The sequence below is a fragment of the Equus caballus genome, chromosome 31 (assembly GCF_041296265.1).
Source record: "Equus caballus isolate H_3958 breed thoroughbred chromosome 31, TB-T2T, whole genome shotgun sequence".
NCBI lineage: Eukaryota > Metazoa > Chordata > Mammalia > Perissodactyla > Equidae > Equus > Equus caballus.
The window spans coordinates 12,537,428-12,556,452 of record NC_091714.1 but is presented as its reverse complement, the minus strand read 5'-3'; the positions used below and the strand labels follow the sequence as shown (position 1 = coordinate 12,556,452).

At 44.7% G+C, this 19,025-nt stretch overlaps 1 protein-coding gene across 11 annotated transcripts in view; it reads left to right on the top strand.

The window, feature by feature from the left end:
- The window catches only part of TIAM2 (TIAM Rac1 associated GEF 2), a 234,265-nt gene extending 215,258 nt beyond the window's left edge, over positions 1-19,007 (top strand). For all 11 annotated transcript variants that reach the window (XM_070256444.1, XM_070256443.1, XM_070256446.1 and 8 more), the window contains 12 exons: positions 2,642-2,821; positions 5,165-5,233; positions 6,543-6,668; positions 7,536-7,644; positions 10,469-10,648; positions 12,330-12,448; positions 13,452-13,560; positions 14,218-14,276; positions 14,916-15,021; positions 15,933-16,020; positions 16,400-16,554; positions 17,869-19,007. In XM_070256444.1, coding sequence (XP_070112545.1) covers positions 2,642-2,821; positions 5,165-5,233; positions 6,543-6,668; positions 7,536-7,644; positions 10,469-10,648; positions 12,330-12,448; positions 13,452-13,560; positions 14,218-14,276; positions 14,916-15,021; positions 15,933-16,020; positions 16,400-16,554; positions 17,869-18,479 — 1,911 coding nt within the window. In that variant the 3' untranslated portion in view covers positions 18,480-19,007. The remainder of the gene's footprint in view (positions 1-2,641; positions 2,822-5,164; positions 5,234-6,542; positions 6,669-7,535; positions 7,645-10,468; positions 10,649-12,329; positions 12,449-13,451; positions 13,561-14,217; positions 14,277-14,915; positions 15,022-15,932; positions 16,021-16,399; positions 16,555-17,868) is intronic.
- The last annotated feature ends 18 nt before the right edge of the window (positions 19,008-19,025 follow it).

Here is a 19,025-nt window from a genome sequence, read left to right as displayed (position 1 = left end):
TGGAAAGGAGGAGGAGGATGGGAAGAATTGGGAGGAGTTTGGCTCTACTCCCTAGTGCTCCTTTATGATGCTCACATCCTGGAAGAGAGGGAGAGCCACCCTGTGGCTGCACGGCCCATTCTGGCTTTTGCTATATGTCATGAAGCTGTTAGGGCATGACTGAAGACTTCGGCATTTCTTCAGTAATGAATCATAAGATTTGGTTGTTTTAAACATGATATGAGACATTTTGATGGGTCAAGTTGCCTTCTGATTGGTGCCTTAAGATCCACATCCGCTTTCTTAGTCTTTGAAAGTTTACCCAGAATGAACATCTTCTGACAGGCGTTACCAGAAATATGCTTATGTTCACAGTTAAAAAAAACAAGTGAATAAAGGGTCTCTCCAAGGAGAATCATTAGTACTTACACTTGCCTTGAGCTTTTCTAGAAGTAAATTATATTATATGTGTCTATGTGTCTAGTTGGAGGCGTCGTATCTGTTACATGGTTGATCATACTTTTGCAACAAGATTAACATCAAAATAAAAGAGAAGCAATAATATTTAAAGAGCCCCGCAGCCTGGGAATTCTCATTGCAGACATCTCCGGGCGGGGGGTGGAGATGGAGGGGGCAGCGCTCAATTTCATAAATTTCATAACTGCCTCCTGCCAAGTTGAGCTCTTTAAGTTACTGGGCTCGTTTTTCTCCTCACGTTCAGCTCCTTCTCTGGTTCCCCCTTGGAACACACTCCTTCCAGGACCACGTTACAACTCCCTTCTTCAGTGAAGCCTTCCAGACCACCCCTCCCACAGCCACGCTCCCATGTGTTTAATGTATATTCCATTTTTCATTTGTTCCGCATAAGCTTGTATTGGTCTCCAGTCTGCCTTGTGCTGTCCTTGGTGTTTCTCACCTTGGCAAGTCTTATCTCCTTGTGCAGGAGCTGGTTTCTGTTTCTTTGGAGACCGAGCAAGCTCTTAATTGGTTCCCATGGAATTGGATTGAAAAACTAGCCAGAAGGTCACTGCCTGAAGGTCAATGTTGATTGTGTATTTCCATCATATGAAGACTGTGTTGGGGGGGGAGGTAGGGAGGGCAACAGGGTCCTGTTTCTACTTTGAGGCACCTAAATTTGTCAGGTGACAGCTTTTATAAAATGTATGCATCAAGGCACTGAGTTTGACCGACACGCTTGTGTAAGTTGTTAGTGTTCTCAAATAGCCAAGCAAAGAAAACAAACTGAGAATTAGGAGATGCTTCTGACAAGTTGAGCTTCTTACCCCAGACAGAGTGAGGGCGTTTAAACTGAAGAGAGGGGAGTTTTAGTTGAGAGGCAGAAAGTTACCAGAGATGGATGGATATTAGTCATTTGCATTGGGACTAAGCTGCTTTGTGATTCAATAACAATTTCAGTGCAACAGAGGTGAAGTGAACACTTCATGTGCGCCAGCCAGGGAGCCGGGCACTTGTGGGCAGTGACAAAGAAAGGCAGGGCTCTGCCCTTGACAGGCTTACAGACTGGTAGGTGGTGAGTGGTGAGGTGGGCCGCAGCTTGCATGTGGGTGGAAGGGAAAGAAAGATAAGTAAAAAGATCCTTTGAATGTCATCTGAGGATGCTCCAGGCGCTGTGGATATAGGAGCAGACTTTAACACACGAGCCTAAGGCAGGAGCACACGATGGGTTCCCCTTGAGAAGGCTTTATCCCACTGTGCTTAAATCTCAGTGAGAGCTTGTGCCCAATGTTGTGAGTTCCCTGAGAGGTCCTGCTCCTTCTTGTCTCTTAATGTGTGTAATTCTGTTCCCTGGAAGAAGTCTTCTCTCTCCCCTGACGCTCCCTGGGTCTGGCACATGGTACTTACTGCTGAGAACCAGCTCAAGGCTCCCCTCCTTCATGAAGCTTCCCCACAGAGCCAGTTCCTCCCTCTCCTCTAGCATTCACCAGGCTTTGCTGTGTCATCCGCTCCTATCTGTGCCCTTCCCGGGCTCTGTCCCCTGCGGCATGAGGAGAGGAGGGGAGGACCTTATCTTTCCTATACATCTCTATCTCTACTCCCAGTCCTAGCACATGCAGCAGATCAAACTTTTTCACTCATAACTCTGCTGTCTGGTGCGAAACAGCAGAGCTAAAGGGTTGGACTTGGGGGCAGAACGCCAAGCCCATTATGGCCAAGCCATCCTAAAATTGCTATGGTGCCGCACGTTCCGGATCTCCCAGGACTGTTTTGTATGGGAGACTGCGCCGTATTAGGCCAGCCGTGGAGGGGACAGAGTGGACCACGTGAGGCTGCCTCTCCTTGTGATCTTAGCCAGCCATACCCTTGATTTTAGAGCAACCTCACCTTTACTGCAGAGGGTCAGCCCTGTGCCTTGTTCTCTAGTTTTGGTGCTAAAGCATCATCATCAAATAGCTGTTATGACAGGGAAGAAGCATCCTGTGTAAGTACTGAATGAGTGTAGGCTCATAGCTTCCCCACTGGGATCTTAAAGGAGAGCCAGAGTGGTTTGAGATGGAGGACACCGTGGGCCCTAGGTGTAGGCTGCTGTGAGATTCCCGAAGGAGTGCTGGGCAGAGAGAGACACTGTTTGTGTCCTTGGTGGGCGGCTGATCATCATGGAGAGTGTCCTGTACATTCTTTTCCACCTCTTGTCGTCTTTCAGAGTGCTGAACAGATCCCTGTGCTGTGTAGGAGTTTTAACGACACCCAGACTGACAGCATGGAAGGACCAAGAGAGGGTGAGGAGGCCACTCCGAGGCCGCTGGCCCGCCACCTCTCTGATGCAGATCGCCTCCGAAAAGTCATCCAGGAGCTCGTGGACACGGAGAAGTCCTATGTGAAGGTAATGGAAGACGCTGATCCTTCTTGCCCGCTCGCTCTTCCTTCCATGGCCAGTCACATGCTGGGAGGGGTCTCCAGATCACAGCTGCCTGGGACCCCACCACTCAGGAGGGAGACGCCTGCTCCTTGAAGTGATGAGTTGCTGCAGGAGAGGGCAGGAGGGTGGAAAAGCTGAGACGATTCGGAAAAATTCGATTCTCGGCTTCTTTTGTTACCAAGGCAGCTTTCACTGTGGAAACAGATGTTCTAATTTGTCCCTTGGATTCTGTGGGAAGGGAGTCTGTACTGGTTTAGTAAGAAGGGGATGGAGGTCACCTTAGGTGATGAGGAACAAGGGAACAATTTGTTCACAGTGCCTGTGGCTCTGGCCCTCAGAGTGCAGGTGGTCACCAGGCCCGGCCCTGCCTCATGGTGGTCCCTGTGCAGGACAGAGCCCCACGGTGGATGTGCTGGTCATCACACGGGTGTCCCCACACCATCACATACGGGGAGTTGCCGAGCATCTTCTTCGAGTACCGAAAGAAGTCAGTTATTTGTCTCAGAAGCCCCCAGTTAGTCCCTTCCAACTCCCTCACCTGGGGTCTGAGATGGGTGTGCCCTTGTTCCAGCTGTGACACGCCAAGTCCAAGAATTAAGTCTTGGCGTGTGCTTTTGTGTGCATACAAACACATGGGCACACACACACACACACACGGCTATCACCTTTCTCCACAAGACAAAGCTGTAGAGATGACCATTTCATGTCATTTCCCATTACCTCTTGTCCTGCATCTAATGTGGGGGAGATGAAGTGCCCATCCCAGGAATTCAGACTAGATGTCTGAGTCATCCTGTGAGCCACAGGGGGCCTTTCCCAAACAGCCCTGTGCGCCTAAGAGCAGAATCCAAGCCCCTTTTTATGGTTGTTCTGTTTTACTGTTGAACCACTTTGACCAAGGGGTCATTTCACCGTGATGCTGGCAGAGCACTGAGATGGATGTGATGGGTGAAGCGGACAAAAAGGACCAGCTCTGCCTTCTCTCTGCAAGAAACCTGCGCTTTGTTTTCTGAGGGCCCCAAATGTCGCCGCCCTCGGGCACACACGGCTCAGCACGGACCTCTCTCGGTGTGTGAGTCCTCCTGAGCAGCCTCAGCTGGCGTGAGGACGGCAGCCCGCCACGGTCTCTGACAAAATCACCAGCACCTGGTGCCTACTGTGATTCACACACACACGCCATTTTTATTGTTTTAATTTCTTTTTGTTGCTGACATTTAACATGGAATTTTACTCATTATTCTTTCATCTAACCTGGATCTCTGCATGCGACTTGGGATTTTCAACATTTGTGTGTTCCCTGAGCTATGGTTCAGTGACTGCTTACATCTCTCTGCTCCAAAGCAGCCACTGTGGAATATGGTGAGGGTGGGAAGGCCAGGCAGGTTTTTATCGTGAAACAATAAAAGGCATCACAGGCTGTTTCCCTGCATCACAGGACCTGTGCCTAAGGTTCTGGAGGCTTCGGGCTTCGCAGAGCTGTCTAGGTCTAGATTTCTCCACTGTAAAATGAGGGAGGCAAAGAATTTGACTTTGTAGTCAACTACAAAGTGTTTGGGGACTCAAAATTCTTCAGAATAAATGAAACAAGAAAAAGGAATCTTTTCCATTGCTAAATTGTATCCTGGTCTTGGCTTCAAATTATTAAATTTAAAAAAACACAAACCTTTATCTAGAGAGTTCTGTAAATACAGGCAACTCCCACTATTCTGTCCCGCTGGAGCCCAGTTTACTGGAGACTCAAATATGGCCTAGATTGTAAACATCATGACTGCTGATCTTTGGAATTTTTTTCTTGTATTTGAATATGGGAGTTTGACTTTCTGCTAAGGCGTCAACACCAAAGTTGAAGAGCTCCCCAGATCTTGTCCTGTCCCTCTCAGCTCCACATTGGAGCTGTCACCTTGGTCCCTGATGCAGAGGAGGAAGCCCATCAGCCAGATGTGGTCACACCTGACAGAAGTGCCTAGCCAGAACTCGCCTTCTCTGCAGGGCAATGAGTGGTCCTGCCGTAGTCGTCAAAAGAAAGATCCTGGTTCTGCCAACAAGATATTTCATTAAGCAGAGTAGGTGATCAAGCTATAAAGAAAATTGTGGATTCCAGTTGCTGAATGTATTGTGGTATTAAACTCTTTGAATTAGGTGAGCAATAATAATAATAATAATAACAACCACTCTTAGGGTCAAGAATTTAAACGAGACATAAACGTCATCATTCCTAATGGGAGTCTGGAGCCGCGGCCAGGGCTGCTGGAAACTCTTGGCTATTTTGGAGACTTAAGTGTTAAAGACTCTTCTTTCATCTTTCAGGACCTGAGTTGCCTCTTTGACTTATACTTGGAGCCGCTTCAAAATGAGACCTTTCTGACCCAAGATGAGGTAAGTCATTACCTGCCCTCAGTCCATCGATCCATAGGTTAGTCTCTGTTTGCTCTTTAGTGAACTTCCCAGGATATTATATCTACTGATCCCAAAAGAACATCCAAGACTTCAGGATCTTCAGAGAGACACAAGCGTGGCCTCCTTCAAAGCCATTTATGTGTCCTCTGCTGCATGTAGTATGGTGGCGGGAGTGTACAAATGCAGAAGGACACTTTCTTTTTTTATTGAGGTTATGAGAGTTTACAACATTGTGAAATTTCAGTTGTACATTATTATTTGTCAGTCATCTTATAAGTCCGCCCCTTCACCCTTTGTGCCCATCCCCAACCCTCTTCCCCCTGGTAACCACTAAATAGTTCTTTTTGTCCATGTGTTTATCTTCCACATATGAGTGAAATCATACTGTGTTTGTCTTTCTCTGTCTGGCTTATTTTGCTTAACATAATACCCTCAAGGTCCATCCATGTTGTTGTGAATGGGACGATTTTGTCATTTTTTAAGGCTGAGTAGTATTCTGTTGTATATATATATACCACATCTTCTTTATCCATTCATCCATAGAAGGGCACTTGGGTTGCTTCTGTGTCTTGGCTATTGTGAATTATGCTGCAATGAACAGAGGGGTGCATAAGTCTCTTTCAGTTGTTGATTTCAGGTTCTTTGGATAGACATCCAGTAGTGGGATAGCTGGGTCCTATGGCATTTCTATTTTTAGTTTTTTGAGAAATCTCCATATTGTTTTCCATAGTGGCTGCACCAGTTTGCATTCCCAACAGCAGTGTATGAGGGGTCCCTTTTCTCCACATCCTCTCTAACATTTGTTATTTTTTGTCTTGGTTATTTTAGCCATTCTAATGGGTGTAAGGTGATATCTTAGTGTATTTTTGATTTGCATTTCCCTGATGATTAGTGCTGTTGAGCATCTTTTTATGTGCCTATTGGCCATCTCTATATTTGCAGAAGGACATTTTTGTAGTAGAAGTTGTGACCGAAAATTACTTTTTAATACGTAACTTTTTAATGTTAAATCACAATACTTCTTTTCTACTGACTTCAATTTTTCCCCAATTTGAATTCTAAAACTTTTATATCCACGTAAAAAGTTACTTTTAGAATTAGTGTATAGGGACCGGAGTTGTAAAACTCTCTGCGTCTCAGTTATATCCCATCAGGAATATACTATCTTAAGATTTACTTTTCTCCTTCTCGGTGAACGACTTGTGCTTTATTTGTGCAGCTGAGCATTGGAGCGGTATCTAGATTTTCATCACTCATACCCTCTTCTCAAATCCTGCTCTTCACGTAGATGGAGTCACTCTTTGGAAGTCTGCCAGAGATGCTGGAATTTCAGAAGGTGTTTCTGGAGACCCTGGAGGACGGGATTTCAGCAGCATCTGACTTTAACCTGCTTGAAACCCCCTCGCAGTTTAGAGTAAGTATTTTAGACTTCAGGTTTAAAGAAAACATACATGGGTACAGTGCAGAATTCTCCCTTGCAAAAGAATCCCTTGTCCTCAACTATTGAGAAGACAAATTTAGTGCTTTCCTCGCACTGTTTTCCTCTGGCAGGTGGTAAAAGGCGGCGACATTTTTATCCTAGAGTAAACGCCTCTGGTAATCAGAGATCTGGGCAGCACTTCTGTGGGGTCGGCCTGGTTGTTGACAACATCTGTGGTCTTTACTCAGCTCTACTGTAGGATCTGTAGGGCAGTTGCTTCTGACGCAAGAGCACCTACTGCATCTGTTTTCTCGTCTCCATGGTCATGTGATGCTAGGATGAAAGCATAGGTTTTAAATTGTTCTGGGAGAGCGTGCTCTTCTATGAAGCCCCATCTCCAGTGTGAGCATCTGTGACTGGCAGGATGCCCTCCAGGGAAGGAGAAGCAGAAGGTAGCAAAAAGGCACCAAGGAAGTGCCCAGAGAGCATCATTGGTCCCAAGTAATGCAGAGTCGGCTTTATTAATTAGCCTCTTGGATCATTTATATCCCACTATGTCAGCTGTAATTTTATAGAACTTTCTTTCTTGTCCTTGATTGCACACCCTGACAAGAGGTTCTGCTGTCAGAAACTTTTTCGTCAAGCTGAAGGTCGGTTAGGGGAATGCCCGGGCTGTTCTCCATCCGCTGGGCAAATGGGGCAGTCCTGGCTTAGGTCATTTGGTGACTTCCTGGAGGCATTAGTGCTCCAGTATCTGAAAGACAAATGCCATGGAGACACCAGCGCAGTCAGACGCCATGCCAGAGCCCGCGGACAATTTGATTAAACCATGCCTGATGTGACTTTCCCCTCCCCTTCTAGAAACTACTGTTTTCCCTTGGAGGCTCTTTCCTTTATTACGCGGACCACTTTAAACTGTACAGCGGATTCTGCGCTAATCATATTAAAGTACAGAAGGTTCTAGAGCGAGGTAAGTTGCTCACACCTTTTATAGCTGTGCTCTTGTATTTTAATTGTTAACAGAGAGTAAATTTGTATTTAATAAGTAGGGATAAGTGTCATTTTAATCAATTATGCTCCATTGGTGACCTTGAAGTTGACAGACATTAAAAGGAAAGTTTTCAGTTTATTTCAATTTATTGGTAACAGTCAACGTGTGTGCTGAGAGCAGAAATGTTGCCTTGCCACATGTTGTTTTGCTGTTAAAGTACATCTGGCTTCTTTTTTGCCAAATTCCTTGATCTAAAAACTTGTAACCATGAGCCCCTGGATGGGGGTAGAAAGAAACGGTTCCTGTTTTCTTTCTTTCTTGTTAACCTTCTTCTTAAGCCTGAGGAACCACGGCAAAAAACCCACCACCAAACTCACCAGAAGTGTGTTAACTAAAGTTAAAGCCTCTTTGGTGAAACCTGGAAAAAACTAACATTTATCACAACCCATATCCTTTCACTTGAAGTACCTTTTGTCTCTCCACATTTTTATGATCTTATGTTATTTTATTGGCTTTAACTGAAGACTTATTTCTTTGAAGTCCAAGTGGACCTGAGTGATCCGCCCGTGTGGCCCCTCCCCTCCCTTGCGCCTACGGCAAGTGTTACTCTGGGGAATTGAGAGATGCTTAGCTTTGGCCACTGACTTGCCATGAGTCAGCCTGTGAGCTGACGGCCGGAACACTGATCCACGTGGGCTTTCAGTAACGGGCCAGGCAGTCAGCCCTGCCTGGGACGTGTGTTGCAGGATTTGATGACAGCAGTGACCTTCAGGGCTAGGAGTATTGGCGGGTTTTTTGCTGCAGTCGCCATCACTGTATCATCAACCTGCTGTGCAGTCGCTTCCTGTGATACCTGAAAGCAGGGTACCTCGCTGAGCCTGTTGTGCTACTGAAGGCTTCTTCTAGTCACCACACGCCTCTCTAGGGAGGAGATTAGAATTCTCAAGTCTGTCTGTCTCAGAAGACATTTTTCTCTCCCATTCTTTGGAATCCTCATTTCTGGTGGCAGAGATAAGAGGAGGAAAAATCAGAGATACAGGCTTTTACACTCCAGGTTGTGAGCAGCAGGAATTCAGTCTGCACGGAGAATATGAAACAGATACAGGTCCTCAGGAGTCTGTCCTCTTCTGCGCGGCTCTCACAGTGGCAGGTGTCTTATGAAAACATATGTAATCCTATTGAAGTTCATTGGACCTGTCTCCAGGAAAGGTCACTGTATTCTCTCAAGTGTACTTGGAAATAAGATACAAACCCACTGAAGCTTGAGCTGTGGTAATCTCCAGCATAAGAAGACTTCCCCCAGGACTTGAATGCCTTCTTCAGAGTTAAGGATGGCCTCCATGAGATTCACTCCCATTGTGATTTGCCACCTCTGTAGAAGCCAGTGATCAGGGCTCTCTTCCATGACAAGGGCAAATGTCTGAGGAGGGAGGTTTCTCTGTTTGAACGTTTTTGGTTGGGTCAAGAGGGTAGCAGCAGTAAAGCTAAATTCCAAGCCCCTTCTTCTGTCTGTCCTCAAATGCTTCCTAATGGCATTGTCGAAAAGGATCCAGTGTGTGCTCTTCAGTGTTTCTTTCTCAAAACCTGGGAACAGTGTCTACCTGCTATCGTGGAGGGTACAGAGAGGTTTACCCCAACACTGATGGTGTTTAACCAGTTCCGCTGATGCGGTTCTGCCATTTGGTTTAAATCCAGAATTTCACAGTATCCTAGAAGAACAAGCTCAAGTTTAAAACATAGAGTCTTGGAGTCCTTCAGAGTTAACCAGACCCAGCCCAAATCTGTCTTCTCTAGTTCTTGAAACAGAGGTCGGATTCCATCATCATTTCCTCCCAGGAACGCCTTCTTATTGACAGTACACAGTGAAATAAAAGCAGACCAATGGTTTACTCAGTTCCTTCTTTGTCATACAGATGAAGGATCATCTCACCATCCCCTTTGTCTGGTAGTCACTTTCAAAATGGTCCTGCATCTCCTACAAGTTGTAGGTTTTTGCCTGTGTAACAAGACCCCAAATAAAGGACTATCTTGATTCAGATTGACTGAATTCCAAACAGCTGGTCAACCTGTGCTGGCAGGTGGCGTCCAAGGCAGTGGCTGGGGCATCCACTGGCGTGCCCCAAACTAGACTCACTCAGTTCCTGTGTGCACCCTTCGTGGCCCTCAGACACCGCACAGAGAGGGCGTTTTCACTGCCCGGAGGGGTCTGGATGTCACCTCTGGTGGAAGGTTCAGACCGCTTGGAGCTGTGGAGGTGAAGGCTACAGTGCTTATCAATTTATTTTACAGGAAAAAAAGATATTGCTTTACAAATAGCCCTTAAGTGTATAGAATACAAGTGACAATTTGTGCTGAGATAGTGGAAAAAACTACTGGGTTCTTTTGCTACATGAATCTTTGGGGGGCTTGTAGCATCTGGATAACACTGTTCTGTGGCTTTATGAACCATTTGAAACTCACTTCTAGGCACCTATAACAATCTCTCATGGGTCTGCGTGTGAATGTGCCTTTGAAGTCAGACATTCCTACGTCTCAACCCGGTGTTCCTCTTTGCTGTGTGGACAGTATTGTTCTGGCAGCCTAGTAAGCTCCCTTTGCTTGCGGGATTTGTCACAGAGCTGTGATGCTGGATCCACACTGATAGCTGGGTCTTTGACCTGCTGGTGCATTTGGGTTTTTATTAAAGGATGGCATTAGGAGGACTATGCAAATGGATGGTCTCTAACTCCATCAGAAGCTCAGTGACGCAGACTTTAATTCGTCCTGCTCTGCTCTTCTAAGGGTCTCATCCATCTGTTTGTAGCTAAAACTGATAAAGCCTTCAAGGCTTTTCTGGATGCCCGGAATCCCACCAAGCAGCACTCCTCCACGCTGGAGTCCTTCCTCATCAAGCCGGTCCAGAGGGTGCTCAAGTACCCGCTGCTGCTCAAGGAGCTGGTGTCCCTCACGGACCACGAGAGCGAGGAGCACTACCACCTGACAGGTGAGAATGAAGGGGCGCGAGTTGTACTGTCACTGCTGCCCCCCCGGGCCTACAGTTCCCCTCTTCCCTCCTTAGTCATCTTCTGAAACATTCCTCAGTACCACAGTTGTTAATCTTAGATATAATTTTTATCTGTGAAAATAGCTAGATATATGGCCATCCCTTTGGATGGGCAACAATTCTCTCACTGGAGTAGCCCCAAGCCCCTCTGGAGGGATGATTCCATTTTCATTTTTAAAAGAAGGTAATTTAAGTTCCGTGGTTGAAATAAATGACTTCAGGTCACTTGGTTAGCAAACAGTCCTGCCAGAAACGAAAATCAGGCCTGTTTTTCCAGGACTTTGTGAAGTTTTGTGTTTGTGCCCGAGTGCCGCTGATCAAACATGTTGGGTGAGGCTCCACCTTGTGGACGTCTGAGCAGAGCCCGACTCCGAAACCAAACTCCCAGTGACAGACTATGCTTTAAAGCTGACGCTGATGGGTCTTTTGTAACCTCAGAAATTATTGCCCAAGATACAATTTCTCAAATGCACAAAGCCCCTCGGTTTGATAGTAAATAGGGTATCCCTTAAAGAGATGCTGTATTTGAATTACAGAAACAGTGGTTTGTTCTCCCCACATGTCAGAACTAGGAGGTCCCGTTAGCTACGTGTAATAAAGCACATGGAGAAAGAAACAAACTTACTAATAAATATCAGTGTTGCTGAATAACAAACACTGAGAAGAGTGTAAATTAAACTAGTTCTTTTTCCGTGACAAGCATGCTTTTGTATGATAAGTAAGAAGAACAAAATTTTCTTTGAAAGTTCAATTCTGTAAGTAAATGATACAAATTATGATTAGTATTCAGATACTGGCTGAACAGTGCATTTTGCATTAAGATGATCTTTAAAAGGGGTCTGTTAAAAAACTGCCTTCCCAAACTCCCTCCAGACCGAACTAAAACACTGAATCAGAAGAACAAAGGATGAAAAACAGTGAATTTGGAAGTGACCTGAAATTTTGCTCTTCGACTTTGACGAAATCATTTTGTCCCTTACATGGCCGTGTAGAAAGTTATAAACTCTATGCAAAAAAATGCAACAATTGCTCTGGAATCAGGCATTTACAGACACCTTTGTAAGTTCTTGTAAAAAAATTATTACAGATCACAATTCCCGTAACTCGTCCAGGAGAAGCAAAATTTAAGAGCAGGTATCCTGTGGCCGGTCAGCGTTGGGTTTGAATTCCGGCTCCACTCTTTATTGCTGTCTTTGGAAGTTTGGCCAAACACTTAACCCCTCTGCACTTCAGTTTTCTCGTGTGTAAAATGGGCCTGATGATCACAGTTCCTACAGTTCTCGAGTTTGTGGGGATTAAATGAGATGATTCACTTAGGTCACCCGTCACAGCCCCTGCCGGAGAGAAAGTGCTCCCTGAATGTCAGCGGCTATTATTAGTGATACTTTTGACTTGTGCTTGGCCTCAATTCAAAGAGAATTTGAGGAGGAAGGTACCCCTACTGTGCTTCACTGTAATGACTAGATTACAGCGGGCTGTTTGAGCTGTACCTGAACAAGGCTGCTGTTAGTAAGAACTAGTCTCAAAACCTGGCTTGAATCTTGAGCTTTTTCCTGACTGCTGTTGGATACACTTCAAACGAACAAACATTATCAGATAAATATGGTTTCATATTTTGCAGAGGCACTGAAGGCAATGGAGAAGGTAGCGAGCCACATCAATGAGATGCAGAAGCTATACGAGGACTATGGGACCGTGTTTGACCAGCTCGTAGCAGAGCAAAGTGGGGCAGAGAAGGAGGTCAGCAGGACTTCTGGATTCTGGAGGCTTAATGCATGTGTTCACAGGGTCTGTTAAGTGACCTCCAGACTATACCACCCACTGGGGCTTTCCTGGAGGAGAAGATGCCTAAAATTTTCTTTTTGATCTTAATGCTTATAATAAGCCACACATAATATAAAATTCCTTACATTAGTTTAAAACTACAGCCTCATGCCCTGTTAGCATTGTACAAAAGAAAACAAGGAATTTCACTGAGCTCATGTCCCTGCCTCTCCCTCCTTCCTGTGGGGCACGAGGTTAGGACAAATCGCAGAGGCTGGAACCTGTATGGAGAGCTCGGCCTGGCGGAGGGTGGGAAGGGTAAAGGAAGTGGGAGCCAGCACATGGAGAAAATCTAGGACTCTTCCTCTTTTCTTTTTTAACATCAAATATTGATGGCTATCTCCTTACTTATGAAAGTAGTTTAAGTGGAATTTGACAACTTCTATATTTTTCTTTTCTGGCTGATTACTAAATTTAGAATCTTGAGCTTGTAAAGTCTACCTGCAAGAAGGAATAAAGTTTAAGTAGAAAAAGGCAAGAACAGAAGACAACTGGAATTTAACTTTTTATAACGGTCGTTTCAACATTGGTACTTTTCTGATTAGCAGGCCTAGTGTAGTTTAGAGATTTGAGGTGGTACGTGCACTAGATCCTGGGGAAACGTTAACAAAGGCACTTTGGATGAACTTGACATTGTGGTGGAATTAATGCTACGGAGGAGGTCATGAGGCGCGTCTCACCCCCAAGTAACATGTACATGGAAGCAAAATGCCTTCACGTCATATTATTTTTCAAACAGTTCGATGCTTGGCCCATATTTTAAAACCTCCACTACTGAAGGCCCCATGTTCACAGGGACCATAAAAATCCAACTGAAATATCCTTGCGTTTTAGCAATGATACGTGATTCACTCTCTAACTTGAGACGGCCTACCCTGGGGTTTCCACATCTTCTTCATCTCCTGTTTTTACGACACAGGTGACAGAACTTTCAATGGGCGAACTTCTGATGCACTCTACAGTTTCCTGGTTGAATCCGTTTCTGTCTCTAGGAAAAGCCAGAAAGGACCTTGAGCTCACAGTATTTGGTTCGTATTCCAAAGAACGTAAACGTAAAAGAGGCTGAAAATAATGAAGAACGTACCAAAACCACCAGTGCAGCTGACTCCTGATTTCCAGGAGTCAGAATCCTTGCTGTCATGGCTTTTCACTTACACAGCCAGCCTTCAACTATTTAAAACTCGGCTGCTCTGCATGTTCACTACCTGCTTCTCCCTTCTGCTGCTTGGCTTGGTGATTCTTACCAAGTGTTACAGGAACAGACCTCCCGGAGCTATTTTGAAACCTGCTATCTTAATAGTTTGCTGCATCTCCAACTGTCTTAATTCTCACTGAGAACTAATTAAAATGTCGTAATTCTCAGAGAGCCCCGAGAGTGAGTATAGACAGTGTCTTCTCACTTAGGCGAACGCCCTGTCCTCAGCTTTCAATAAAACAAAACAGGAATTTTAAAAGCATGCCAAGATAGACTTCAGATAATAGCTTTTAAATAAGCAGGTACTTCTGCATAATTCAAATATGAACAGAAGCAAGTACCGTTCACTCACTCGGGTGCTGGCCGAGTGGGATCCTGGAGCCTCCTAAGTCTGAAGAGCTTTGTTCTAGTCCAACATTCAGCTCTGGTTTAACCTTGGAAGAGTTTGTACAAAATAATGACAGACTTCTTTCTCTTTTCCTTTCTTTAGTTTTTAAGCGAGCCGTCATACTGGTTTATAAAGAAAACTGCAAACTGAAAAAGAAATTGGTAAGACAAGAATTCATTTTAATGAAAGCCACCTTTGCGTGGCTGTCTTCCTGTTAGTGTTGAATGACAGGCTGCTGAGCAGCAGAGCTCACTGAGGGCACCACGTGTTCCTAGGTAACTCCCCAAATCACATACTCAAGGTTCCTTATTCTCCCCACAAAAGATGTCTGCTTTAAAAGAAGATATAGACAGATACCCACGCTGGGGCCTACACAGAAAATCAGCTTTTATATCCCTGAAAACACGGCCCATGTTTGCTCCATAAACATAAGAGTCTGTGTAACTTTGGTTTGTTTTCAAACACCTTTTCCCTTGATTCAAAAAAAGAAAAAGCTTAGCTGTAAATACCATCGCCGTCAGCTCACCACTCAGTGGTAATGTGCGGACCCGGAAGGGTTGGTTGTCATTCTTGCTTGGAAATTTAGAGCTCTGCCCCCAAACCACGACTCTGCCCTGTGCCCACCCCGTCTGTGAGCTGCTTGAGAACTGGGAGCACAGCTGACCCGGTTCATTTCTGCCCCCTGAACACCCACACGGCTGCAGGAGCCTTGCACACGGGGGAACTGGAAGCTTCCACGCTGTGTGCACGCCCTCCTGGTGAGCTGGCGCTAACGCTTCTTGGTGGCCTTTGTCTTACAGCCCTCGAATTCCCGGCCTGCACACAGCTCTGCTGACCTGGACCCATTTAAGTTTCGCTGGTTGATCCCCATATCCGCACTTCAAGTCAGACTGGGGAATACAGCAGGTAAGTGTTCTGTGTAGCACAATGCCAGAAAAACAAACAATTTAAGAGACTTATTTAAACTACGGAATGAAAAAGTAGGAAAGGACTTTGGGGATAACTTTTGGTGCTTTATTTTATAGGCAAATGAGGACGAGAGGTTGTTTTGACGTTTCTTTGCAGACTTTTGGAGACAGTAAGCCCCAGTAGATGGTTGTTCTGTTCTCTTCATTGTCTGCTTGTTTTCACTGTCAAGTTTCCAACATTTTTCTTTCTGCCTAATATCCTTGATACCCGAAAAATTTTTACAGAAAGGAAGGTACACACACTTAAATTTTTACAAATTTAGACACACCGAGAAATTCCTTAAGATTGAGCAGTATCATAAGTGATACAAAAACAAGAAAAAATCTTCGACCCAGGAAAACATTCGGAGGTCCTTCCAGAGTAACCACATTCTGGTGACAGGGCCTCTCTGGATGGGAAGGCCAGACAGGCTGACGTGTGCAGTGGGTCCCTGTTTAATTTTTGTCATGCGTCTCCTAGAACATGACTGAATTTGGGGCTGGCCTCTTTTTGGGGCTTTACCTCATGCAGCTGACTGAGCACAACCTAGTGTTCCTTCCAAGGAATGGGGTTGAAAAACAGGACCCCTTTAACCTTTTTCCCAGAGAGATGGAATCTGGGCAGAGGCGGGACTAAAATGGATGGAAAACCTCAGCAGGAAGATAAAAAGTAACTGCCAAAGATTTAACTTTTTGTAACTATTTGTGAAAGTCACACACAGCATGAGTCACATAGGAAAATGGTGAGTCAGGATTGGGAATATTTGAGTTTTTAGTCACTAAATCGTGAGTTTTAAACTTCACAAGTGTTCTTAACCACAGTGTCTTTGGCAAAGTTGTAGATGCTTGTTCCCATTTCCTTTTTCACAGGCACAGAAAATAATTCTGTATGGGAGCTGATCCATACGAAGTCAGAAATAGAAGGACGGCCAGAAACCATCTTCCAGTTGTGCTGCAGGTATTACGGATTCCCAAAAATTAAAGCCAATGGGAACGAAACAGAATTATGTTCTCTTAACAAAAAGGGAGTTTATTTTTAGTAATTTCCTGAATTTTGATGACTTCAGGATCACACCCACCCTCCCCAAAATGGCAACGGTGGCTCTAGTAGAATACATTGATCAAATAGCTCTCCAGTCTTAGTGCTGGAAGGACCCTCAAGAACGATCCATTCTCACTCCTTTTCTAACTGTAGAGGCCAAGACACACAGACGCTGGTGACTTGCTCTCAGTCTGTCCTGAGGGCGGTAACATGCCACAGAAGGACCAGGGATGTGGCCTCAAAGCATGATGACACTCGGGACACTCCTGCTGTTTTCTCTCTCTCTCCCCACCAGTGACAATGAAAGCAAAACCAACATCGTCAAGGTGATTCGATCTATTCTGAGGGAGAACTTCAGACGTCACATAAAGTGTGAATTACCCTTGGAGAAAACATGTAAAGATCGCCTGGTACCCCTTAAGAACCGAGTTCCTGTTTCAGCCAAATTAGGTGAGAACTTCGTCTCATGTTTATTCAGGAAAGCATTAGGCACTTCTCTACGAGGACGTATGCTCTGGTGATACAGCAGTAAGCCAACACTTTGTAAATATCAGGGGCGGCTTTGTAAGCTCTGAACCAGACACCCGAATTCACAGGATGGTGTGAGAAGGTAATGGGCCATTTTATTTCCATTTAGGAAACGGAAACGGAAACGGAAACGTGCCTCTTGCTCCAGGACCTCCTTTTATAAACTATAACCACCCCCAACCCCAAATGCCCCTTCTCACCACCAGCTGACACGGTCGACACTTACCACCCTACCTGTTTCTTCCCCTGAGATGGACAGGAGTCCAGGGACTTGGTTTGCTCATTGCAGTGTTCCCAGTGCTCAGAACTGCATGGGGCATCTAGAAAGGCATTACTTAATGAATTAAGATCAAGAGACCTAATACACTCATTCTTACCCAATAAGTCAGTCAGCGGGTCAGCATTCCAAATCCTGCTGTTCTTAAACTTTCTGCCTGTTTTTAAAATTTCAGCTTAAGTTTTTAGAACCTTCTTTCTGTATTAACTATTTTGTTAATAGATCTCTGATCTTGTTTTTAGTCTTACAAAATGTCTCCCTTTCCTTTTTGGTCACAGTTTGACCTCTTCAAATTTACTATTTCCCTCTATTGCCAAAATAAGCCATGACCATTAAAAATACATTACTGTGTCTGCAGAAACACCACAACCCAAAGCTCCTCCTTTGCCCTTCCACCCAAGAGAGAGGAATTAAATACACACACAAATGATTAAACTCATATTAAATCTCTGAAAGTTAGCTAGAAATTCCAGCAGAGACAGTTGTCATGAGAGAGAAACAGCATTTTTCTACTTTCAATTGAGCAGCAAGGGAAATAAAGAAGGTAAGTAGGTAGGCATAGAAATAGGGTGCCATCCTGGTTATCAAATTACAAAGTACGTTAGTGAAAGAGCCTAGGTTCTATTAGTAATTAACTTTTCAATTTATCCATGGGCAAAATAAGTATTCTAGCCCTTATAGTAGTTTCTAGCTTAATGTTCTGTCCAAATAACTGAGGTCTGGTAATTGGTCATCTAAAAATGCCAAATACTCCAACTTACAATTTCAAATAAACCAAGTAAAAAATCTCCATACTTGCAGTATTTACATGTTTTGGCCTAAGTCCCAGGGTAGTTGGTTACTGAAGTGAGAGGATAAAATCTTAAGTAACAAAGATGTTAAATCTTAGAACCTGCCAAAATTACACACGGTGGAGTGTGTTTCTCTATGATGAGGGGAAATGTGCTTTTCTCCTGCAGCTTCCTCCAGGTCCTTAAAAGTCCTCAAGAATTCCTCCAGCAGCGAGTGGCCCAGCGAGCCCGGCAAGGGCAGCTCGCTGGACTCCGACGAGGGCAGCCTGAGCAGCAGCACGCAGAGCAGCAGCTGCCACACAGCCGGGAGCAGGCAGGACGCCCTGCAACACCCCCACACGGGCTTGGCCGATTTTTCAGACCATCTCATCAAAGAGAGCGATATTCTGAGTGACGAAGATGAGGACTACCATCAGATTGTGAAACAAGGCAGCCCGACCAAAGACATTGAAATCCAGTTCCAGAGACTGAGAATCTCCGACGGCCCCGATGCTCAGCCGCCCGGACAGCAGCCTGGCACGGATGGCCAGCCAGGAGGGGAGCAGCCCAGACTGGTCCGGGGGCACTTCTGTGCCATTAAACGGAAAGCGAACAGCACCAAAAGGGACAGGGGAACTCTGCTGAAGACGCAGACTCGTCACCAGTCCCTTGACAGTCAATCTGAAAATGCCAGCCTGGATCTCAATTCTGTCCTAGAGCGAGAATTCAGCGTCCAGAGTCTCACGTCAGTTGTCAATGAGGAGTGTTTTTATGAAACTGAGAGCCACGGAAAATCATAGTACAATTTCAATCCAGATATGGGTTAAATTGCTCATTTGTCTTTTAAACTGGTGGTAAAGTGGAAATGGCAGAAAAACCATTCATTATTGGGTTTTGTGCAGCATACATTTTCCCACAAAATAGTTGTAAAGATTTAAGTTATTTTAATTTATTGTGGATCAGAAAACTAGATTAAACTGGTCAGAATTTGTAAATTACTTAGTTTTACATCCCTTTTGAGCAGGTATCAAAATGACTTAGAATCCTTAAAATAAAATTCCATTCTAATTATTTTAATTTATGTGGAAAAAGCAAGGTGGGGAAGTTGTGATTAATAGCTTTTAAAAAGATCATTTCTTTCCAATCCTCTGGGCATTTTCTTTGAGCTGTTAGTTTTTGCTTTATTTAAAGCATCTTTAAGTTATTTTAATGTGGGTTAGGGGCACACTGTGCAGATACTTCATTTTTGTAAGGTTGTAATAGATGCTGTTTATACTAAACATGTCATATCTATGCAGTATATATATTAAAAGAAAGCTTGTACTGTATCTTATTTGATTATATTT